The 26,645-nt window shown below is 43.3% G+C and overlaps 1 protein-coding gene across 1 annotated transcript; it reads right to left on the bottom strand.

Moving 5' to 3' along the window:
• Positions 1-25,679, bottom strand: HECA (hdc homolog, cell cycle regulator). The gene is made up of 4 exons (XM_066546895.1): positions 25,439-25,679; positions 10,180-11,220; positions 6,940-7,094; positions 1-4,311 (listed from the first exon to the last, which is right to left on the bottom strand). Exons 1-4 carry the CDS (start codon positions 25,668-25,670, stop codon positions 4,147-4,149), a joined length of 1,593 nt encoding a protein of 530 aa, XP_066402992.1. The 5' UTR covers positions 25,671-25,679; the 3' UTR covers positions 1-4,146.
• Positions 25,680-26,645: the final 966 nt, after the last annotated feature.

Raw genomic sequence — 26,645 nt, 5'->3', positions numbered from 1 at the left:
TTAGCTGTCTGGTATTTATTACTTTTTAATACAGAGAACTCACAACAAAATATTCTCTAACAACACACATAAATGATATCATAACCAATTATTTTAATTTCATCAACATTCATTTGCTATGTACATATTCTTCCATCTGCAAAAGTGCAATCCGAGAATGTCTCAACAAGAAACCTTTATGGACAAGTATATTTTTGAGGGGTGTTCTCACCAGTGGCCTTACAATGTGTTTGTCCTTGGTTACTTGGTACAGCAAAATGAGGAACACATGGGAGGGGGAAAAAAAGGAAAAAAGAAAAATATTGGGGTAGATGCCTCCCTTGTAGGAATATTCCTTATTTTTCCAATTAAACTTATTATGAATACACTGCTCATTACTGGAGATGTTAATGTAAATAGACTATAGGATAGTCTATGGTCTGGCTACAAAACACTATAGTTTTAATGACTCTGCAGCATTAGACAGAACAACAATTTCAGGCTGTTCATGTTGGTAGGTGTCAAATTACACATCGGTGTGTAAAAGATGTCAATTTTGTTAGTTATGGTTATCAAAATTTATTTGTAGACATCTTGATGGATGAATTCAGTTTTACACATCCAAAATATGAAGCATACCTAAATGCAAGCCTCTCCTATGGAAAGGGGAGTTAACTACTGGAAAGAAAAGCATTTGCACATGCAACTCCTATTACTATCACAAGGAGTATCGTGCACTTAAGAGTAGAATGAACCTCCAAATCCAGAGGACCGCATTCTAATTTACAAAAAATATTGCAGGCAAATTTAATCTAACCATGGGCCAGCTTAAAAAGAACACACAGCACCAGAGAAAGGAAAGGTAATGAAGAATAAACTAGCCAAGAATAAACTAAACAAAGCAAGCAGCTCCCTGGCTTGAGAGGTAATTTCCCTTATGATGCATTTGTAAGCTCAAGCACTTCCAGTGCTTGTTAAGACAGGAAGCAGAGCAACTGTGGTCTAGTTTAAGCTCCAAAGTAGCCATTAGGTCCCAAAGAAGTTGCATTTGCATTTCTACTTCAGCAAAGCCCAGGAAACTCTCCTGGCCAAAGGTGAGGGCTGACTGCTTGACTGGAATCTGCATGTTAGAGAAAATCGTGCATTTTCCAGTGACCCAAGAGCAGCTTTCAACAAGAAGAAGGGAAAGCCTTTACAAATTAGGAAAAATTTACTTTGGAGTGAAAGTTCAGAAAAACCTTTCTGTAGCCCAGCTGGTTTCCACTGAGGATCATTTTTACAGTGCTATGTATGCTGCTAGCCTCCAGTTGAGAGATGTGTTTTACAAGAAAACAGGCATTCCTCAAGCACTAGGTAAGACTCAACAGCAGAATTAAAAGGAAAAGCTGGCAAAGAACTAAACTGCTTTCTTAGATAGATTTGTACGTAATTCCTTGTCAGTGTTAGGACTTTAAATGTGCTTTTCCATTCCCATTTTCTCAGTCTGCTCCATTCCTGGTTTTGACTTGGATATATTACACAATCTCTCAAACACTTATTTTTAAAGCTGATGATATTTCCTTTATTCCATGTCTACTCATTTTTGATTATCACACATACAGGTCTAGAGAGGCATCCAAGAACTTAAAGGGCAGAATTATAAATTAAGCTACTCTAAGGGAAGCAAGTGAACAAGTATCTAGGACAACTCCAGATCCCACTTCTCCCCTACCATGTGCATTGCACAGTGACACCCTCCCAAACACTGCACAAAAAACAGCACACAATACCATGTATCCTATATGGGAACTGACACCCCAGACTCATGACATGTGACTGGCACTGAAGACTGAACCTACAGTAAGAGATGTATGCTTTAATTGTTCTCTTTAATTGCTTCATTACAGGAGCTTTGTCTTTGCTGTGTGATTTCAGGCCGCTGCTTTCTGTCTGGTCTGGTTCTCATGGTCCTGCCAGGCAACACAACTCCAACCTTGTCAGCCACTCTAGCTCTAGCAGATTGCTCAACACACCATCAAAGCTGAAGGGCTCATCCTTCTGGAGGAGTTAATCCAAATTATAATTCCAGTGTTCTTCACAAGGGAAGTCTACACTGCACAGCTAATTAGGTTTTATCTCTAGAAACCTTCCTGCCCAGGAATGCCCAAGGCCAGGTCCTGCTCCTATGGACAATGGGTGCAGTGCTGGTCCCACTGCAGCTGGGCTGGGTGTAACTTTGTGGTAGCCATGAAAGGACAGTGTTAGAAGGTTCTCAAAGTCTTTCCCACAATTCTCCCAGAAGAAGAAACAGGTTTTCCCAGAACTGATGCAAAGAGGACAATGGCACAAAACCCCAAGAATGTGCCCAGACCCAAAACCAAGCCCAGGAGCTAGCACAGAAGGAGAGGAGCACCAGTGGTGAAGCTACCACAGCCTGCTAACACAGCTGCACCACAGGAGCTGGGGGGACCCCAAGGACATTGCCACTCCAACTGTGCCAACACTCTGCGCAGCTTGGGTATAAGCTGAAGGGTAGCTGCTAATGCTAAAAGGAGCTAATTCTGCAGTGGAGACAGCCAGGAAATAAAACTCTGAACTCGGCATTCTTACACACAAAGAAACATGGATATTCAGCTTGACTTTTATGTGCATGATAATTTCTTAATTCAGCAGGAAGTGTGACTCTCAGTCCAACATAGGAAAAAACATTACTTTGGCTTCTGACTTTTTTGTGTTCTTTCCCAGGGTGGCAGACTATCAGGGCCATTTTCAAGACTGTGATTTGAACAGATACACTCTAAAAAGATTCTAATTTGGAAAAACAAAAGATTTCAGAAGAAACAAAAAATAATCCCACCATGTAAACAGAAACAAACCCCACACTTCTCCAGTGGACAAACACTTCATAAATACACTATTGAGAAAAGCAAAAACACCAAATGTCCCTTAAATCTCAACTGATTTGAGAAACCAAGCAAAAGATTAATGACCTATTTTGAAAAATTTATTTAAGGAAGGGAGAAATGGGAGTCAAGAAACAACAACTGCAGAATCTACAGGGCCAAGCTCTCTGATACAAATTCACTGCTTAATGCAGTCTATTATGTACAGCACAGAGGCATGTAGAAAGTAAATATGCTAAGTTTGCTTTCTTAAAACATCTCCTTGTTTTTAGATCCTAGACTGAACACAATTTTGAAAGACAAAGGTGCAGCAATTAATTGTTTTAAAAAGTGATGACATGTTTTGTACTCAGTACCTCTCAGCTCATACAGGTCTGAGGGCCCAGATCCCAATTCATGGTTCTCCTTCCAACCAGCCACACAAGCCTGCAGCAGACAGCAAAGCCTCAGTCCCAGCAGGCACATACAATCACATCCCCATTCAGCTCAGCCAGTTCCTTCCCTAAAATGTCTGTGAAGAAACACCTTTAAATAAAGCATGTTAAGATCTCCAGCTTGTTTTGGTATGAGCAGATGACCCAGCTGGGCACATGACAGCCCTGTTGGAAGCAGCACTATTGCCTGCACTACAACTCAGTGAGGGCAATGCACATCAAACACACATAGCAGGAAGACACAATGCCAAAAGAATTCATTCAAGACTGCATTTGCTGGCACACATTTACATTCACTTGTCATGATACCTCAGTTTACCCCAGTCATGGGAAATCTGAAAGAAAGCCTGCTGAGGGGACTGGCAACAGAGGGCCAGCTCCTGCACCCCTGGGAACCAATGCAGAAGGCCGAATGAATTCAACAGTAACAGAAACATTTCTTTCCAAGGATTTCCCATTTCCACCAAGCTGGAGGAACAACCCTACGCAATTACCCATTTTCCAACTGGACATATTTCTCTGTCCTTTATGTCTCCCCACACCCTTCCTATAAACTGTATTACAACTGTACAAAAAATAAACCCAAGTCATTTTTAGCTGAACTTTACCCCACACGTGGGATATATTGAAAGGCCATTAAATTGGCTTGCCTCCAACCTTCACAGAGATCTTTTCAGGAGGATTCTGGTTTTAACAACATGTATATATACATATTAATATGTACACTGACAAAGAAGCTGCTCTTTCAGTTAGAAAAGAAATTAGATTTCATCACAGAATGAATCCTATAAAAAGATATGTAATAAAGTTGAAATACCCATAAAATAGCTATTACTAAAGCAAAGCTTTCGTCAATAAGCCTCCAAAACTTTAAATGAAGAAAATGGCTTCACAAAGTGGTAGTCTAGATTTCCACAGTGAGGACATTGCTGGACGTTGCTGTATTCAGAGAAATACTGCATGCCAATCCGCACATCTATTACTGGCTTCCCACAGTGCTTACAGTTCAGCCGAGCCTGCAACAAACAAACAAACAAACAAAAAAACCTTTTTGACATAACCACACTCCCCTCAGCTTCTCACCTCTGGAAAACAAGGCGCCAGAGGCAGTCCCCTGTCCTCCCCAGCAGGAAACTGGCAGTAGTGGGATGTGCTGGTAGGGACATTCCTCACCTGGACTGGGGACTCGCAGGCACACACCATGCCTTTCACATTACAGACCACCACCAAATTCTGGGAGTGGGTCACCTCCCACTCTGACTGATGGAAGGTAGAGAATAGCAAGGTTTATTTTGTGCTGCTAAATCTCTGAATCAGTTCCTCATTTCCCAGCACAAGATGTGGTGTCTCAATAAATCATTTATGAAGCATCAACGCTAAGAGAGAAATTTCATATTTGTGCCACAGTAATTCAACTATTTACGTTGACATTTGAACATCATCTGTCTATGAAATATATCAGCATTTTAATTTAATTTATCAGCATTTTAACAAATGTATAACTTGATCTACTTTATCAGCACAACATGGTATTGTGTCACTTTAAATGTCTATTTAAACATTTATAGTACATATCAGGTTATACAAACTAAACATCACTTCAACACACAAATTTTCCGCAAAATCCAACTGAGAAAGAAGCAACATTAACTGGGTGGATATGAGAAATAATTCAAGGTCATAGGTGATCACGGACAGAGCTATTAATATTCAGCTGTTGCAAAGAAGTGAGACTTCAGAAGAAATCTAGCTGAGAAACACAGCCCAACTGATACAAAGAAAGCAACAGGCAGCATGAAAGCTCAGCAAGCCCTTCGGAATAATCAAGAGAGGCAGAAGGATTTGATACTGTAAAGAAGTTAAAGAGTAAAAATAGCAAATAAGCAGCAAGGGTCTGAGCTGCACCATAGTTTAACCTCACAGCCCAGTACACTAATGAAAGCTTCAGCTCTCCACTGAAAAGAACAAAAAGTATTGTCTAGGCCACCTCAAATTAAGGGATTTTCCTGGATGAGGAGAGGAGGAAATTATTAAAGTACTATCCCTGTTGAGACCAGACTCAAAAAGAAACAAATCAACAGCTTCACTGCTCTGCTTGAAAAGCAGAAATTCTAAGAAATACAATCTACTAGCTTATGAATTTTTATGGAACCCTTAACCAAAGGGTTTTCTCCTTTACTACAGGTCCAGCACCTCAGCTAAGAGTCAGCAATCTGACAATGGTTGCAGTTTGTTATTCTACATGCAAATTTGTGATGCAGAATTAAATATTTTGAAGTAAGGCACGAAATTATTCATAATAAATCTAGAAAGGCAATTTGGAATTCTATTATATACCATATTTAAATGTCATTCATCTGTATGCACAGATTCATCTGTAACAATCATGGTGAAACAATAATGCTTATTATCTGGCAATCACAGTCACTGCAGCTAATGCTTTTATAGTGAGTTCTTATACCTTGGACTATCACACTGTCCATTAATCATGTAATTAAGGCTCTTGTATAATGAGCTCTTAAATCTTTTCTTTCAACAGAAACAATTCCGATTTGAAGCTGCTGACTTTTACAAAGGTAGCAAGTTAGTATCAGTGCTTTCCTTACCTTTAAAAGTTCCTATTTTTAAAAAAAAGGTTACAGCCTCTACTAAATTTGGAGGTAATGTATCAGTCTGTAGTTATAACTGCTACCAATGTCACCTTAACCAGCAGCAGCAACACCACTTGTCTTTTGAGCAACACATTTTGTTAAATACATTAAATTTAAAATAAACTGTCATTTTGCATATTGACAAACTGGTATTTCAGAGGGCTTTGAAGTATGCACATTACCATGAAGTGATCCCAGTCTGAATAGGTGTATCTCTGCAAGGCCGTCCTGACCTACTACTGTGTGTCTGACTGAGCATCTGTGTGTCTGACTGAACATCTGCAGCAGAGCACTGAGTCATTCCCAGACAGATGTTTTTTTCACAGCTGCCTACCCCTACCTGCACGGCAGAAGTGCTCTGTCTATCACATGGACAATTAATTCTCTGGAATGCAAACAATCCTGCTGTCTCAGACACACTCTGGAGTAGCCCCAAGCCATGGATCTTCCTCTCTCAAGGCATAGATGAGGTGAGTGTTTAATGAACTCCAAGTTGCTTCAGGTGGGTGAGTGCCATCACCAGGGTCAGCCACAACAAAGATTAAGGAGAGCTGAGTAATCTCCAAGCACAAAGACACTTTGGACCTTTCTGTTCCCTTGGCACTTTTTTGTTGCAGTTATGATAAAACACAATTTATGAACTAAAAAATCCTGGAAACATGAAATGTCTGCTCAAAAGGTGGAACTATACCTGGCACTCGTGATGCTAGTGACGAAGCATCAGATTTAATTACCAATGCATTTAAAGGGGGCTTTATTTAAAAACATAAGTGTACTAACCAGTGAGCCTTGCAATGACTTTAGTCTGGCTAAAGGCCATTGTATCTCTGAAAACAAAGGGACAGAGACCCATCAGCCCTCTTGCATTGCACTCATAGGCACAGGCTGGAAAAGAAGGATGGAAGGAGGAAAGGGAGAAAAGATATACAACCTTGACTTCATCTAATCAGTTGGAATTTCACCTTATGAGTGTTACTTATGTATGGTACTAACCTGACAACAGGGAGATGCTGCCAGAATATCGTAGGTGTACATGGTTCCCAGCTGATGCCAGCTTCCATCCCATCGGGACTTGCACTTAATGCAGATAATTTTGTGAACCCCTTCTAAGCAGTCTACACAAACAGCATAGAGGTGCATAAGCCTTCCTGTGGACAGAAAAGACACATCTTAAGGAGCCAAAAGGAGAAGATTAAAACAGACATTTTCTGCAATGTGGTATCTGACCCTTAGTGATACAAATCACTTTTTTTTTTTCTTTATAAAGGGTGAATGATAAAGTAAAAAGTACTTCTCTACAGGAAATACACAGGCTTGACTGAAGCTATACAGAACTCAGGAATTAGTCATCACCCTGCCCACTCTCCCTTACATCATCTGCTGGTAGATCTTAGCAGAATATTTTATAAAAGGAGTTGCTAAACCTCCAAGAAGAGATGCCAGGTTAAGCTGTAAGATCAGCTGCTGTGTTTCCAAAACCAGAATACTGCCCTAGCTTCATCCCCACCTGACATGAGAAGTGGAGAAGTGCTGAAGCTTATTAGCAAACTTGGTACAGATTCATTTAACAACTTGCTGGTATCTTCTAGCAAAGAGGGAACCAACAACCTAATAGTCCCCATGGAAAAAAAGCAACAGTCAGAAGAGCAAATTCTTCTCATGTACTTTCTTCTGACTGTTCATTAACAACAAGTATATTTACATTATATATTGCACATACAAAGACTTTAACATGCCATTCAGAACTATGAATATAATGAGCTCTATCAGCACTTTAGGCTCTGTATGCACAATGACTTTCAAAACCTGAGTTACATTTATGTCCATAAAAAACAAGTGGCTCAGACTTAGAAATCAAATATTTTAACTACATACATGTGGACTGAACTAACCAATGCAAAATCTGAGACCGACTTTCACAAAAAAACAAAATTCCTACATAAATTATAAAGATCTAGCACCTAGATTATGCCTGAATTTTAGTGACTAAATTGATTTGCAATTTAATAGTTGTCTATTAGAAGAGGCCAGACACCAAGTACTAATCCTGTAACATACCAGATTTTGCACTGCTATGTAAGACAGAGCTAAGCAATAGTGACATTACAGATCAGCCACAAAACAGGACTGAGTTCAACATGTGTTCACCTTGGATGGCAATTTGTGCTCTTTAGCATCAAAGCACTGAACACATCACAAACTGTAATTCAACAGACACACATCTTGTAACTCTTCTACAAAAATGGGACCAAGATATTAATAATTTATGATTAGTCTGTACCAGACACTTACAAAATTAATAGTCTGTGTTTTTACTTGTTTTGGTTTTTAAACCAACTATTTTAGAAAAACAAGATAAAACAGACTCTTCTTAAAATATACATACAAAATAGACTTAGTAGTGTGAGCTGGTAAAAAGTTATTCTACACTGGCATGTTCAGCTCTGGAAAACATGATGGGATGAAACTAAAATGTATATAACATACATATAACATATATAATTAACTCTGTTCCTGAAGTGAACACTCAAGATTGGTGATGTTCAAACAACTCCATGCACAGCAGTTGAGCAGGAAGATAAATATCTTTCCCTATCTGAAGTTCTGCACCGTTGCTGCACTTTAAAATACTACATTCCCCCACCATTTAATTTTCAGGATACTTTTCGTATTGGAAATATGGCACCTGGTATCTTAAATATGCCTGAAGTAACATAAATGATTTTCTGTACTGAAAAGAAAATAACAGCCTGGAATAGCACCTTACAGCTTAATTTCATTTCAGAGAATACTTCTGGTAAGAAATCATCTTACCCAGGACAAGGAAGCAAAAATTTTAACAATTAATTATTCACAGCAACTTGTCTGAACAAGTTTTTCAGATATGTCATCCAACAGTTAAGAAATAATTAAAGTTAAAAAAAAATAATTTCACAGTTTCATTCTTAGAGGCAAATGTTAACAGTGAGTTTCGCTATTTTACTAAACCAGCATTTTGTACTGATAAAATGACAAGCACATTGTGTGACTCCTCATCAAAGCAAATAAGCATAGTTATCTCACACAGGTATATTCTGTTTATCCTAGAACTTTTCTGGCTTGTATATTTGCCTATTGCTTTTCCTCTTTATAGTACATTAGGCAAGACAGAAACAATAATGTTAGCGTGAATACAGTTTAGTGACTTAGTGCATGGTTATTTAAGGAAAGAAAAAAATAAAATACAAAGTTTACTGAGCAAAGGTATGTTACACAACACATATTATGGCCATGCATGGGATACAATGTATTTTATTGAAAGGTGAGAAACTTCAATGTTAAAATACCTCTGGTTAATCCCTTACTAACATTTCAATACATAACTCTGTGCTTTTGGCCACCAGACGAGGAACACTTTCTCTGACTAATTTTAGCCACGCTGCCTGCTAGCAGGCTGCAGGACAGGCACATCCAGCCATGTACCACCCTGATCACTTAAGTTTGGGCCACAGCTTTCAGGAAGAGCTGAAGCTCATGCTGGCTCACATTCGTTTGTCTCTCTAAGAGAGAAAAAAGAAACACGTGCTAAGGTCTCAATTCATCTGAGAGCTAGGACATAATCAAGACATAGGTCAAACATGTGCAAGTGTGGAAATAAGTAAAAAACCTTCACTGCTACACTGCTACTTTAACACACCATATTAAAACCTTACTCTTACTACATTCAACCTCTCCAGGCCTGTGTTAACACAGGCCAGACTACAGCATTTTCCGTATTTAAGAAATAATACTTTGCTATAAAACAAAACTCATACTCTGTAGTCTGAAAGCATATGAGAGGTACCTCACCCTCATCAGTGGTACAAATACAACTTTCAGCCAGGCTGCAGCACAGCATGCTTAAGTTGAAAAGGTGGTGTGCATCTTGGAGTAATGATCCCAAGAGATAAATGAGCATGCATAAGCTCCAGAACAGATTGGCTGGAAAACCTTCCCATGGTCTACCTAGAAATCGGATCAGAACTTTAGTTGTAAGCCCAAACACAAGGCATGGATCTTTCTATACAGCATCTTTTTTAATTCCTTCTAAGTGTTTCGATCTGATCCACATGAGTATGTTGGACATTACTTCAAGCTTTACAGAACTGCTTAAAAATGTGGAACCGGGATGAAAATCTGTAATGGCAGGGACAGGGCACAGAAGGCAGTTCCATCATTTAATGAAACCTAGCACGACTGACAGACAACCTGTACCTTGAAGGTGACAGGGAACATCATATTCAATCTCATCGTGTCTCGATGGGCTAAGGAACAGGGTCCCGTCCACCAGCGGAAACTGTTCAAACACTGGCAGTGCCCTGTGGCACAGAGCACAGTTTACAACGTTCCTGTGGCTGGCACTGAGAGCAGCAAGGATGAACTTCCGAAGGTCCTCCCCTTGGCCCACCTGGGCATCGTCTTCCATCCGCACATGGAAAGTATTCAATTTGTGCCTGGGGATGTGAGTGAGCAGCTCAGACAGATCGAGCCTTCTCAGAAACTGCACTGGGGTATCAAAGTGTCCTGATCTATGTGCTTGCAAGCCAGCTGCCCCATAATCAAAATGTGCATTCCTGTACATGCCCCCCCCAGCCATGCTCTTCTTGTGGGGCTCCAGGTGAATGGCATTCTTCAAGAACTCTCCCAGGTACCGCGAGGAACGAGGGCCGCTGAAGTGCGTGGGGGCAAGGATGGAGTAGCCGGTGGGAGGGGACTGGCCAGGAGAGACACAAGGTGAGCGAACGGCGTAGCTGCCCCCCATGACCCCCTTCTCCTGGGAGTTCTGCCTGTCCATAGAGTGCCTTCGCTGGAGGTCATTACTCAAGCCCTTCTGCGGCTTGTTGGCCGGCCTGCCTTTTTTGGCCTCCTCTGCTGACTCCGTCACGGACCTTCCCGTACTCTTCTCCAACACGGATTTCTTCTTCTTGTCATCCTGCATTCGCTTCACCTGGTACCAGTCCGTGTCCTTCTTCAAGTGACCCTGCCCACAGCGACAGGAGCAAAACCGAAAAGCCAGGTCGTATCCCTTCTTGGTCCACATGTTTTGGCGACACTGCTTTTCATTCCAGCTCCTGGCTCTGCCAATGCAGTTGAACTGGACGAGGATGCTGCTTTCCCACTCGTAGAAGCACTGAAGGTGCATCCAAGTGCTGTAGGGACAGTGCTCGTTGTTGCATATAACCTTCTGGTAGTCATCCTTCTCCAGATCCACGGGCCTCCCAAAGCTACAGATCAGTGGAGTAGCACAAGGGGCTTCTGTGGAGGGCAAAACAGATACATTAACAACTTAATGGCCCATTTATTGCAGTACTTTCTTTAAACACTGCGACAAACACACCCAAGCTCTTACTAACAACCTGTATTACTAAAGAGCCACAAGCACCAGCTCGGGGTCAGTACAAAAAAGCAGTATTTACCAAAAAGAGGTAAGCATGTGAAAGGAGATAAGGAAATGCACAAATAAAGAAACAAGATGACACTACAGTCTGTGTAATATTCAAAACCAAAGCACCTCAGAAGCATTAGCCCTCCCTCAAGTATTTGTAGATACCGTTGCAATGCATTAAGAAGCAAGGAGAAAGCATTGTGAATGTTTCTGGAGAGCTGCTTTGAAGCCTGAGAGGCAACACGGGGAGAACACACAGAGATGCCTGTTTGAAAAGCAAGTAAGCAATACAAGTAAATAAGCCAGTACACCCAGCTTTGCAATCATGGAGTGCAGGAATTGATCTTTTCTGAGGGAAAAGAAATTTCTTTTTTGGGGATTGAGCAAGAGACAACATCTAGGGAGAGAAGGAGTGAGCAGAGAACTTTGAAAAGCACAACAAAGAGCTTACGTTCCTAGTACAGAAAGGAGGGCCTTCATTACATTGCTTAGGCAAATACAGACTACATCACCACCACTGACCTTCTGGATAGCTAAATTTCACAAACCAAACAGTTCTGCAGCACAGACAGGTGAAAAAATCCAAACAACATGATATTTTATCAGCAAAGTAGCAGCTTTGCTATATCCTTGAGCGAAGAGCAGTTGACTTCAATTATTTCACAGCAACAATATCAGCTTCTACACAAAAAAATGTTCCACAAAAGAATTTTCTGCATTTATGAACCAACAACGTTTTCCAGTTCCTCACCAAAGTACCACAGACTACGTATGATTCCCATTGCTGGATGCTCTGTTGCAGCTGGGAGGCTCAAAAGGGATTGGAAATTTTCTACTAGAATTCTTGTAAGAACTTTTTAGAAGCTGTAGCAGGTTGACCCCCACCACAGATGCTTACTCAAGTATGACAAATACTTCTTCTCTGTATTTCTGTCTTCCTTATTCTTTGACTTCATCAGAAAGTACTGCTCCAACAGGGCAGTCAGGCTGCCTTTTAACCTCTGTATGGCTGCTTTCATATATTAGCAGGCTTCTTCCAGGTCTTCCGTGGTCAAGTGCTGCCTCACCCTATCCAAAACACAGCACTTAGCTTCCTGAAGTTCCACTCAAGTCTCAGCCAGAGCCCCAGGACTTATGACAGAGCCTTGAGTAGAGAGATGCCATGACTGAAATTTTTTCCCCTTAGGACTTTAAATTTCTATCTGATAAGCAGGTTAAAAAACCACCATTCTGTTGCATTGATTTTAATCCCATTTTTATCACTGCTTGCACAAATAACACTACATAATTTGCAGTAGAAGGAGAGGTTTTATGCTCCTAGATGTACTTTGACTCCAACTCTCAGTATGAGACACACTATCCATCATCACCTGTTCTACAGCAGTAACACACAAATCAGATGCTCTGCAACAACAGATCTTTGCTGTGCTAGTGGTCCCTTTCCCAGCAAGTTTTTGGAAAAGGCTATAAGCAAACAAAATGTTCAAAGCTACCTTCAGTAAATTCAAGATTACTGAAGTTCTTAAAACTTACTTATACCAAAAAAAAGAGGTACAAATTGCACAGAAAAACTTTCCTGAGCCATTCCCTGGAAGATGCCACATCCTTCACTTAATTTCTCTCTGTCTCTGCTTCTAATGCCAAAAGTGGCACACTTGCAGGAAGAGCTCTTCTGCAATACCTTTCCTTCAGAGAGTGGCCTATAAATTGCAAGCAAAACAAATTCTCAAAAGCTTTCCTTCAAAGAAGAAAAAGGAAAGGAAAAATTCATTTCAAAATATGGACTTTTCAGTCATTAAAAACAAATTACTAAATTGCAGAGAAGAGAGACAAGAGAGGCTTTCCCTAGAGACTCTTTGGAAGTTCCTTCTATAATGTACAAATATTTTGCTATTGGTTGTCTCACGTCTCTGAAAAGCCCGCTAAGACCGTGCAAGTTTGGAGATGTCTTTGAGAAGCAACAATTTTATTGGCTACCAGTGACTAATTTTTCTCCACTCTTTTACTGAGTGTTATTAAGTATAATGTTGTTATTATTTACTATAATATTGTTGGCCAAGAGCAGAAGTGAGCGATAACTTACCTGCTCTGAAACAAAATCTGTCAGTTTACCAGTTCAGAGAGTTTTTCCACCCATTCCCCCAGACTTTGATTCAAATCACACTACCCCAGCAAGCATATCTGCAAAGCTTTTCTTCATTGTCAGTCTTTCCTTCATCATATTTAAGGTTTGAAACTAGAGTTCACAATTATAGCATCCTGCATCACAATTATGCAACTGACCTCAGGCCAGTTAAACTGAACCCATGAAAGGCAAATTGTCAGAAGTCATGTGAGGCAAGGTACCAGAGGCACCAGTATGAACAATTCTCACTTATACATTTCCTTTACTCATCTATTTTGGTAGATATTCCTTTCCACCATTACAAGAAGGTAGCAAAAGAAAAAAGAACATGCCAAAAACCCACTTATGCTCTCACAGTGTTTCAGAGAGTAAATGTTCTAACAGTTGCAGGTATAATTATAGCTGACAGCTGAGAAAGTACTACACAGAGAGGTCTAGAATTGAATACAGACACTATACTCGTTCATCCATACCGGCAGAGTTACCTGACTAAAAAAGGAAATGTTTCCTTGATCCCCCTTTGAACAAATTTTTGAGTTTGTATGCAAAAATATGATCTCTAGTCCCCTGAGAAGTTTACAGACCCTTCCTCACTATGTGGACAAAAAATGAAATTAATAAAATAAGTGACTGAAATACAAAAACCATCACCACAGACTATGTCTGCAATTATTTAATTATGATCACGTACTGGGTGTTTGGAGGCTAAAATAAAGGCGACTTTCAACAGAATTTTTCCCCCTTTACCTAGTCAGTCAATGGAAATATTGTGGAATAAGATCTTCCCCTTAAGAATTTACAGACACCAGATTACCTGAGGAACTTCCCACACAGCAGAACTATGGGCAAGAAAAGGCAAAGCTGCGAGTTCTGGACAGCAATGTCTTCTTCAACATTTAATTTAACTAGATGATTGCAAAGTTTTCACACATTCCCTCATCTGATCTGCTATCTACACAGTGTGAATTGGCTTGTCACATAATCTCCACAGCAAAAGCAGGTCTAGAGCAGCTGAAAGACAGCAACAGAATTAACAAAAACCTTCCATCATGCAAAAGACCCCAATAAACTGTTAAATGGTGGCACTGAGATTGCTTTGGAAAACATCATTGCTAAGAGGAGAAGCTGGTGTCTACTCATCTCCTCTGGGGACTCATCTGACATTTCACTACTGTCACTGTAGCTGCAAAGGAAATACTCCAGAAAGCTAACAGGTCTCTGCCCTGTTGCCATGCTCCACAGCACAGTTATGCCATGCTAGTCAAAGCACCTGCTTTCACTGATGCAGATTGGCTTTTATCAAGTCTGCTGGTTTGGAGAAGGCCTTGATTAAACTGCTGCAGGACTTCCACAACAGAAACTGAGAAGCCCAGCATGGCTAATTTAAGTTGTCTCAGCAGAAAGTTCTGTTGTTTTCTGCAGTTTTCCTGTATTTAAGAAAGCAGAAAATTCCACTACCTGAAAAGCATAAAAAACCCTCAAGCCAACATTTGGTTTTGCCACACATTTCAAATTATCTGTACAAAACAGACTGTGCAGGACCAAATATCCCTTGCAGACTTCTCTGTACCCATGTCTCCTGCCAAACATAACCATGCCACATGTTCCTCCATAAAGAATAAATGAGAAACAGAAAACAGCAATTTTTGTGCAATTTCCCCAGTTCATGGCAACAGATATACCTTAGAAGCAAAAGAGACAGCATTCAGATCAGTATGGGAGCCTCCTTTTAGGTAATGTGAAGAGCTCTTCCCACCAATTCACACCCTTGAAAGTGGTCTGGGTTGTTTAATCACCATTTTATAAATGAGACAGAACACTTTTTTTCAGTATTACAAGACTTCAAAAATTCTTGTTATCAAGCCCTTGTACTTCCCATAATTAGAAATAAATTTTAAGATATTCTTCAAAAGGTCAGAGCTAGAATCATTGTCCTAATGTTTTATGATGACAGTGTTAATGATTACTGTCAAGAGAGATTATGATGGGAAGTAAACAGAAATTACATGGCCAAACTGCCCATCCATACCTATAGCCCCAAGCTGGTTTGTCAGCTAAATATATTTGCTTCCAAGTAGCTAACAGCTCAACGAGATTCTGGTTTCCCAAGCTATGAAACTGAACTTCAGGGAAAATGAAAGATTACAAGGTATCAGAGCAACATCTAATCTCCCAGCAGCTCCTTTCAAAAGAATGCCAAAATAATGATAAAAGAATTTCTGTTTAACTCTCAGTTTCAAGATGGGTTTCACAGCCTACGAGAACAAAACAAGACAGCGTGCAGTTTTGTGGAGCAGAACAGCTTCAACGTAGGCTGTCAAGTTGCAACTACAAGCGTGTGCTGCTTCTTTCAATACATTATGTTTCCACATAAAAAAATAAATGTTTTCTCATATTCCTCTGCAGTGATTTGGAACAGTGATTTTGAAAATAGTTGGAATGAGCAGTACATAAATGTCTTCTAAAACAGAAATAACATACGACATTCCAAACACACGTACATTTGTGCAAAGACAGCTCACTGTTTAAACCAGGCTGTGTTTTATGTTTGACAGAGTCACCATAAAATTAACTTTTCTTTCAAAAGTGAGAATATGACAGAAGACTGCAAGGAACCTGGATTGGTTTTTCTGGCTTTTTCTCATTTTTTCTGTTCAGGTTTATAAACATCCATAAAAGCCAGGAATAGGAATAGAAACAAAACATCTGAGAAATACCTCTTTCAACAACAACAAAAAAAATACTCCCACACAAACTGGTTCTACCTTTTAATAAAAAAGAAAGGCAGTATATGAGGACCATCCTTCCCATTTTATGACCCAAATGAAAGCAGCAGAACAACAGCTGCCTGAGGAACTCCCCTCTGGTGAAGTATATTAAGGAGAATGTTGTTTACTTCTGTTTACACACCCATCATAAAATCAAAGATGCACCCAGCAAGCCAAATGCAATGATTCCATGGCTTCAGTTTCGTGACTGCTCTCATTTGCTCCAAGCCCTCAATGCAGGTGCCTAAAGCAAAATTCGCTCTTCCCCTGCTACGCTCCCACATTATCCATTGTGTTAAGCACCAGAGTTTTTCAGTCAGTGGACAGAAACAGATAATTATTTCCCCTACTTGTCGGCACAGGTTTCAGCTCACTGCACAGATTTGCCATCTCTGGTAAAACTCGAGGGAGGTGTTAAACATGTGAGGCTGGGGGCAGAGGGAGAGGGAAGTGCGGTGGCGGCTGGACCAGACAGCCCTACTGTCATCTTAAAACAACTGTCAGGCAACAGGAGGTTGTTAGGGATCTGCAAAAAGAAATTATCCCCAAAAAAAGGGAAAGGCCTTGGCACCAGATTGGTTGCAAAACACTTACAGTGGCTTGCTCTTGGTCTGCTGTTACCCTAGCATCTCTTCATCTATGCCAAGGAGACACTGGTTGCCAGCACATTACCTAGGCCAGAAGGGCTCCAGTGGGACACATACCTTGCAAACCAAGCACTTTAACCTCTACCCTGCTTTCCCATGAACACTGCTCTCTTCACAACCTTACACAGCCAGGAATTGTTCACTCTGCCAGCCTGAACCAGAGCTGAGTCATTCCTAGGGAAGGCCACTCCCTACCAACCATCTGCACGAATCTTCTGAATTTCCTCTGCCATCAGCATAGCTTTATTTTAATTGAAGTCATACAATATTACTGCAGCAATACTGTAATGCAGCTGTAGAAAATAAACCACCACAACCAAACAGAAAGAGAAAATTTGAATTAAGCGTCTGATGTATTTGCTTTCTTGAACCTTGTAATACAATCTAATATTCCAAAGATTACCAAGATGTGACAAAATGGTATTGTCATACTCATAACTGGTTAAATAGTACAAATTATATGGCAATACAGAAATGACTGGCCACTTTCCTAAGAGCCTAAGTGCAGCAGAAGAATGCAATAAGAAAAAACTTTTCAAAAGTTGATCCAAAAGGCAGGCTTGGATCTTCAGTGCAGCAGCAACAACAAATAACAGCTGACAAATAGAAAGAGAAGTCTTTCAAAACAGCTCAGCTCGGGGCTTACACTGGTAACACTCACTGATCATGACTGATATCTCTTCAAAACTTCTTAAGCAATCTTTGCCGAATGATCAAGACGAAAGCTTCCAGGAGGGAAGGGAAGGGAAAAAAACAGGACAGCAGCACCTGGTAAGCCACTCTTATCACAGGCTTTTTTCTGTGCCATAAGACTTCCTCATGCTCTTGGAAAGAGAAGCTAAGGCCAGCAGTCCATTTGCAGCAAGCAACAGACAGAGCCAGCGGCCCCTGCAAGGAGGAGCTGTCTGGAGTCAGTCTGGCTGACAGCTTTACATCTGTTATGCACCTACATACTGACATTGTTAATAGGTGCCAATCCAGAGCTCAGTCCTGCCCCCAAGGACCACGCAGCTGCAGGCAACACCTACTCAGAAGGGATTTAAGGAGAACAAAGCCATAAGCAGCCCCTTCCCTCATGCTTTACCCCATGTGCAAGATGTCACTAATTCTATTAAGTGAGTAGTAACATGAAGTGATCACCTTCGACTAGAAAAGATTTTCAGTAATTTGGAGCTGTTAAACCCTGGTTCAGCTGAGAATTTAGGTGATGAGACTCCCAGGGGGCTCAGCGGCTACTAGAAGCATCTCCATGCACTTCACTTATGCTAACTTCACATGTGACCTCCAAGGCAATCTCTTGACAATAAACAAAAAAAAATTAAAAAAACATACCTAGCAACTTCCCAGCAGCAGGAAAATACCATGGAAATCATGAAGGCTTAACTCATACCTGCCACATTAACACCTTCTAACTAACAGCACAGTCTGAGCTAATGCCTGTTTATGAAATCAGCAGCCAGCATGTGATACAGTTATCTGCAGCTCTCATTCAACCACCCACTCCCAGCTCAACCATCACCTCACCAAAGTAAGGCAGAAAATCAAAATTGAAACTGTACAAACTAAGGAAGATAGGCACTTACATGTGCACAATAATTTTGTAGCCTGTTTACACAGCCATCTGTGCTCCAAGCTGAACCTACTGCCTACGCTGCTGAAACCCAACATGAGAATTCATACAGTCTTGTAGAAATCACCATCATCTGTACAATTATCATCAGCCAACTTAGCCAGTTTCTTTCCATTTAATATATGTTGTCTGAATATAGAAAACAATCACAAACAAAAGCTTTGGCTTTTGCCTGGGCTATATAGACCCCCTCTGTATAGGAGAAATCTTGCCCTAGCTTGTGCTATAACACCTGAATCCAAGTGAAAATATCCCCAGAGAACAGACCTAAGCCTCTAAGCCTCTGTATCAGTACCAGGACAACTATGCACCCCCAATACTCCCATGTGATTTCTGATTTGGTTTTACCAGGTCAGAAGACAACTGGTTCTCTGTGCCATAAGCAATCATGCCCCAGCTAGGAAGACTCCTCAGCATCATGTGGATTTTTCTGATGACTTCTATCATGGTGAATGCAGAGATTATTGACTATCTCAAGACTGGTGGGCCTTAATGTGTTTTTGAACACTGGCTGTTGCTTAGTCTGCACATGAATTGTCCCCACAGAAAAGCACCACAACCATTAAATCCTCTCACTTTAGCCTTCCAAAAGCTTTTAATAACTTGAACTGCTACAGAGAACTAACCTTGGTGCTTCAAGAAACAGTCATTCTAATAATAACTAAAGCAGATTCTACTGTACCTGCCTTAGCAGGTTTTCAGTGGCAAACTCCAACTCATGCTGGAAATAAGAGATTAACTGTGGCATGCAGTAGATGCCCTAATGCCAAGCACAGATGTAAACACTGCAGGCTGGACTCGCTCAGACTGAGAGCCAGCTAGCCACCACACCCAGTCCAACAGCACGAGAAGCCAAGAGAGAAAGGAAAGCAGGTTGAATCAAGGGGTACCAACACCTCTTATATTTTCAGAGCTAGGGATATTTGTGTCATTGGTCCATTCTCCCCAAGATTCAGTGCAACAGACTGTATTTTATTTTCCACGCTAAAGAAGCTGGTAGAAACTCAGTGGGAAACAGGAGATGCAGTACCCAGCATCTCTTCAAGACAGCAGCTCCTGATGTGAAGCTGTTGGCTCCCAGACATCTCCCTCACAATGCCAGGCAGGCTCCCAGCCCTGTCATGTACCATCCCTGGCATCCATGTGGCACACAGAGACCTCAGCTGGACACTGCTCCTACAATGGGTATTTGCAGCACACAAGGGGAGATGGGGAGTGCCAGGCACACTCAACAGCCAGGCTCCAGCAGAAGCCACCTCCTCTCCCAGCAGGCATCCTGGGAGACAGGAACAACAGCAATATCCCTCTCAAGCCCAGGAAGGAGGACTGATAGATGCTCAAGAGACAGACAGAAAGGCATAAAGGTTGAAGTGAATGCTCTCAAGATAAATGTCACTGAAGTCTACCAGGAAATGCCAGTGCTCCACTCAAAATCCCACAAGCTTTCAAAATGGAATTACCCACTCCAGTAACTAGATTACTGTTCAAAAGGCCTCTTTGAAATTATTTGAATTTCTATCAAAAGAGTTTAAAGAAAGCCCATGCTCTATTAATCCTGTTATAATTTAGACACCTTGAAGATTAGCTGTAGTATTTTACTCTGAGCTGAATGCAAGGTTTTCCTTTTTTTTTTTTCCCTTACACATGCTGCAGGAAGAAAAGCAGAGAAGGATGGACTTCTGCCAGCCATGACAGTACTTTAATATCAAAGGATGTCTCAATATGGAAGGCTGTAAGCAAGGCTGAAGAAAACTTACAAATGTCTCCAAGGGCTAGAAATCATTTTGTCACTACATGTCAGATCACTGTGAGTAAGATATGGGATGAGTACAGACAAAGCAAAGCTATGAGTTCGAAAACTGTATTTCCTTGTATGAAACAGAGCAAACATCAAGCCTAAACCTTACTCATGAAAGCACTACACTTGAACAACACCTAATCACATGAACACAGAATGCTGTCAGGGCACTGATAACCATTTTGATAGCAAATAACTTAAAAAACCCAAACTTAAATGGGTGTGTACTTGCTTGCATGAAAGGATAATATTTATTTTACTCAGTAACACCATGAACATGATTTCATTTGCAAAGATTTGTAAAACATGAACTGCATTTGCTACCAAAGCATGTAATTGCATAGTTTTCAAATCCTAAAACTAACATGAAAGTCCTTTTGAACCTGATTTGCATTGATAGAGACAGTGAAATTTGCATTCAATTGATTTCTGCAGTTAGAAGAACACAATGGTATTATAAGGCAAAATTATTTCCCCTTAGTAAATTAATAGGTATTAAATTTTGTAGTCACTGCAACAGAATAGAAACTTAATTTTCCAGGTGGTCTCACTGATACCAATGGGACTCCCTCAGGCTAAATAATCAGAAGGTGCCAATACTGAACATCACTGGAGTGCCAAACTGGAACTGGATGTTACATGCAGCAGGGAACATTTGACAGCAAATATTAATCCAGGCTTAAATACTACAACAATTCATTCTCTGAAAACACATTTTTAAATTAAACATTGCATTGATGAATTTTATGTCCATCTTTAACTATCCTACATCCAGGATACTTTTTTTTAAATAAATCATAATTGTTGGCCAGTCACAGTGTTCAACACATTACTCACTGTTGTGCTTACTGATTTCCCTCTCCATACACTTCTCCTACATTAGCATTTTTATTTGAAAGTAAATCAGTCTTACAAATTTGTGAAACCCAGGCAAAGTGTTCAAAGGCACACAAATCTGACAGCCAGCAGCTCCACCTGCCAACCAAGCAACTCACCAGCCCTGCCACTTGTGCAGCTTAAGGGCTCACCTATGGCGGGGGAAGAAAAAAAAGAGATCTTAAAACAGGTGGCCAGTAGGACAGTGATTTAGAGACAGTTATGCTCTGGGGGTATTTTTAGCTTAATTTGGCTGGCTTTACTGAATTATATGTTGAAGAAAAAAAGCACAGCTGAAGAGACACAGCTTTTTCTTTTCTCTAGTCTTCCCACAGCAACAGCACTGGAGAGAACAGAGTGACAATGACAAAGGGATGAAGCAGCAAGATGTTAAGACAGGGATCACCAAGCCTAAGAAGAGGACTTGGCTCTACTGGACAATGAGATGAAGAATGGAAACAAGGCAAAGAAAATGGATAGAACAAGGAATATTAGGGTCAGAAACAAATCTGTGTCAAGACTAGAGCAAGACAATTAGAGGATAAAGGGGTAAAACAGCTGGAGCAGAGTCTCAAAGTGTCCAGCCTCAGCAAGGCAGAGACAGAATAGGAATATGTTCCTCAGAGCCCCAGATCTAAAAGTAAACCCTGTGGATTTTCCTCTTCTGATGATGGGGCAAAGTAACCACAAAATGTCACACTCATTTATGTCTGCAGATGAAGGTAACCAACTGCTGCCATGAGGAACACTGCCATCAATGGGGTCAGTGCAAAACCCCATGCAGTTGCTGGTATAATTTTACATGATCACAGCTCAGATTTTATACAAAGTAACCCAGAAAACTAGCTAGAAAATCAGAAAATTAAAATCTTTTTTAGAAACATCATTCAATCACTCTGAAGACAGGTAACCTAAGAAATGAGACTTTCTGTGACATCATATCTCACTTCCCCTGTGCACTGTGATACTGTTAAATCAGTCCACCCACACCCTATAATCCCCTCTCCGTGTCCTGTGCATCACTTAGTGCAGAAAATTGATGCACTTTGGTCAAGAAAGATTAATCTACCATATGGTCTGATGGAAGAGATAAAAACAGAGGACATAGCTAGAGAATGTGAATCCCCCTTGTAGGCATCATCCCAATACCTGCTAAGAAACTGAGAGTGCAAGGTAAGAAAAGCCATCACATCTGGTCAGTGGTTGTGCTCCCTGCCTTCCCGACTCCCCTGTGGGAGTCTAGAACCCTTCAAGACCAGTCTGAGCTCTGAACACACAAAAATCAAACCACCAAAAAAACCATAAACAAATGCCCTGTTGGGGCAGGAGAAAAGTCTGCTGACATTTCTCAGTCATCATGCCAAAAACTGGCTGATAGTTTAAAGGAAAAAATTGTGCAGGGATTGAGCCAAAATTTATCAAAATGTAAAAGTGAACAAGAACTTTCCACGATAAAGGGATGCTGTAGTGGCAGTTCCCAATCACATGGCACAGCTAGTCAGGGCTGCACAGAGAAGCCCAGAGGAAATTAAAAATTCTATTTCATTATGCCACATAGATAAGGGGCATAAACAATACATGGAGAACACAACAAACTGTGAAGACTTAAAAAAAAAACTATATCTGAATCACTGTCCTTCATGAGCAAAGTAGGGTCCTGATGTGACTGTGTAATCAGACCATCATACTGACATCACAATGCAAAGTCAAGGTCAGCACAGGCATTTTCAACTGCTAAATCTGCTGCTTTCATCTCTGCTTACTTCTGTCTTGCCACATTAATGAAAGCAAGCAGGTTAGGTCATTATGATCATGCACTGCATTCCCAGGGTACAGGTGGAGCAGGAGAGCAGTGACACCAGACACACACAAATTACGCTAGAGCAGCACATGGTGACAATGCAGAAGAGAAGAGGAGAGCCAGCCCGGGGTCTCACAGGACCAGTGAGCCTGGGCAGCACGAGTCACAGCATGCAGCTGCACAGCCCAAAAGCAGCACAGCTAGGAGCTTCCCTGCAGCCCAGCAGACTTAATCCACAACCCAGGTAGTCTCCCACAAACAGTCAAGACTTGACTGTGCACAGCAGAACTCTATTAACCCCACCACTCACTGCAGCAGGCCACATCCTCCATAAACTGCTTAGTGACCAAGCAACCCTCGAGTGCACAGCCTCTTACAAATGTCTGCAGTCTAGTAATGGGCTAGTTGCCTCCAGGGCTGTGGCTACAGTACAGGGCTTAATTTCAGATTCATCGGGTTTGAAGACTTGAGGGAATCTGCTATCATTGTCTAATCTTTTCCATGCATGTGAGCCAGATTCCCAATTTTGCAGCACAACCTGAACCAAAACTGTTGAAAGCTTTGCACTTACCAGAGAGAATACAATTTATGAAACTTACAGCTCAACATTATCTGATGGGCAGTAGCAAGTGTAAAATAAAGCTAGCAACCACATCTACCCCTCCAGCCTTTATGATTATCTGAAAATAAAGGTATGATGAGATGCAATGATCCTGTCAAGGCAAAGATCAGGTGTGCTGACCAGACAGCATACAGCAAATGTTGAAGCCAAGACTGCACCTCTGTGGTGAGAGGGTAAAAAGAAAGGGAAGTGAGGCATTTGGTGAAAGAGTCAAGGGATGCTTCTGACCACTGAAGTGATATGGAAGCAGGGAGAGAGAATAAAGGAGCACTTCAGGTTAGATGTCAGAAAGGCAGCCTCAGCTTCTGAGGAAGCTGGCCAGCACAGGAGAGGGCCATGGCAAGCATGTGGGACACAGCCTTAGAGCAGAAGAAGACTGATAACCAGTCTGGCTAGAGAGCTGTGCCACTACCAGTGTTACCTGGCATCACCTCCTGTGGCACCTGCAGTGGAACATCACCTCATCATCCACAGGCAATTCAGCCACACCAGAAATGCACCACTGCTGCCGCTTGTGCTTGAGCAAAACAAAAATTCAAAATATTGCTTCTCCCCATCCAGAGAAAAGCCAACGCCTAAGACACTACCTGCAATGTGGATATTGGACATATTACATTACTATACTGAAGTAATGATAAAAATACTCTAGCAATATTCTAACTCCTGTTTACCTCCCTTTTTTTTTTCCCCTTGTTCATTCACTTAAAGCAAACAGTAAAGAAAAAACGTGAAACAAACCCCAAAAGGAAATTCTAATCATTCTCCATGATTCTCTGGAGTAATACTCTCACAAAAACAGTCTTGCAAAGACCTTGTTTGCTAAAGTGATTTGTAATTAATTGATAATATTTCCAAGGAAAAGTTTCCATTAAATAATACGTGGGAATCAGTCATCTTGAAAACCAAACTAAGACACTTGGAAGTGCCTTTCTAACAGCCATAGGCAAAACTACTGTCACAAAGCATAATACCAGTCGTAGCCACCCTCCCACTTTTTGAAAAGCATGGAGAGTAAAAAGCTGAAATCGAACTTGGGAGAGGAAAAAAGTGAGGAGTAGGGACTCTGCACAGCAGTTTGCAAACCTAGCAGCAGAACTAAGAGGTGGGGTTTTTTGGCTTAGCAAAAGTGTAATAAAATCTTTGCCTGCCTTTAGTTTTAGCCTGACACATCCTTTTGCAGAGAAACAAACATGAATAGCAATCCAAGTTTATGCAAGGCACCACCTTACCAAACCCGCTGCGAACCAAAATCCAACCCACCGACCAAAGGCAGCATAAAATGGTTGATGCGAAGTGAGCACGTTGCCCTGACAAACCCAACTGCTGTACAGCGGCAAACAAAACTGACCGAAGAGCAGGACTCCATTTTTAATCGTGACGGAATAAAGCGGGCATTTTTCAACGGAGCTCCCAATCAGCCGCGGCGCGGCCGCTGCCGGCGAGCGCTGCGCTTCCCGCCCGCCGGCGATGCGCTCTGCCCCCGGACCGCGCTCCCGGGCCGCCCGCAGCCACCGCACCCGGGCTCCTGCCGTGGGCTCCCGCCGCTCTCAGCATCGCCGCCGGCCGGCCCCCGCCCTCCGCCGGGTCACCGGGCGGGGACACCGCGGCGCGCAGCCCCCGCCCCGCCGGGGGTTCCGGGGAGATCCCGCTGGCGGCGGCCGCGCAGGGCCCAGTTGACCCCCCCCGCTGCCCCGGGCACCCGCCCTCACACCCCCGCTCTCCGGGCGCGCCCCCGCCCCGCGGGTCCCCCCGCGCCGCCCCCCCGGTCCCGGCTGCCGCCTGCGCCACCGCGGGAGGCCGCGGGCCCGGCCCGCCGCTCACCGCTCTTGACGTCTCCGGGCGCCGAGCCGCCCGCGACCGCCGCGCCGCCCGCTCCGCCGCCCGCTCCGCCGCCGCCGCCCGCGGCCGCCGCTCCGGCTCCGCCGCCACCCGCGGCACCGCCACCCGCCGCCGCCGCGGCTCCTCCGCCCGCCGCCGCCCCGTTCTCCTGCTCGTCGCCGCTGCTGTTGGCGCGCTTGTTCTTCTTGCCCTTGCCGCCCTTCTGGTTCGGCATCGCGGGCCCGGCCGCCGCCGCGGCGGAGCGGGCGGGCGGCGGCGGCTACGGAAGGCGCCGCCGCCGCTACCTCCGGCTCATGGCGGGGCGGCGGCGGCCGCGCTGCGCTGCGCCGCGCCCGCGGTGGGCGGCGGGCCCGGGGGGCCGGCCCGGGGAGGGTGAAAGGCGTGTCCCTCTCGGCCGCCCGCTGCTGCCGCCGCCCCTCTTCCTCCCGGAGCAGGCGCGGGCGGCAGCGGGAAGCGGCGTGCGCGGCGAGGGGGGGCTGGGGCTGGGGCTGGGGCTGGGGCTGGGGCTGGGGCTGGGGCTGAGCCAGGGCCAGGGCCAGGGCCAGGCGCGGGCGGCGGGAGGGTCTTATCGAGAGAGGGAAAGCCCCGCTCCCGCCGGCACGGCCGGGGGTGCTTGAGTCTCCCGGGAAGGGAAGGTTGCGATCTGCCGCCGGGAGCCGGAGCTGTAGTCCGTGTCCCCGCGGCCGGGGCGCAATGACGGGCGAGCGGGGCCGGGGGTCTCCGTGTGCGCCCCTCGCCGCAGCCCCGGCCCCGGCCGCGCTCCCGCCGCGGCGTCCCGGGCGCTGTGAATGTCCAAGCAGCGGGAAACACTTGGAAAATGTCACCTGAACGTGCAGGAATAAAAAGGAGATGGAAGGAAAGGAAAACAATGCGGTCTCGTGGGGGAGCGGGGGCGGGTTAGGGAGCAGAAAACCTTACAGCAGCACAGCCCTGACTTTGGATTTCTCAGCTCATGGGTTCCTGATGAGGGTAGTCCGTGGGTGTCGGACTGCGGGGGCGAACCTCCAGGAGATGAGTTACCGGAAGACTCGAACTGCCGCGCTCCTCTGAGCAGAGCTGGAAGCGCCGTGCCTCGACAGAGGCGTTGTCGAGGAGCAGCAGCCTCATCTCCGGGAGTCCGGGTTCGGTGGGAGGCACTGCGGAAAATGGGTAACTGGTAATCGCGGGATTCCTGCACCCAGGGACACGA

The sequence above is a fragment of the Molothrus aeneus genome, chromosome 3 (genome assembly GCF_037042795.1).
Source record: "Molothrus aeneus isolate 106 chromosome 3, BPBGC_Maene_1.0, whole genome shotgun sequence".
NCBI lineage: Eukaryota > Metazoa > Chordata > Aves > Passeriformes > Icteridae > Molothrus > Molothrus aeneus.
Note: the sequence above shows the minus strand (reverse complement) of the source record. Positions and strands in the feature narration are given on the sequence as shown.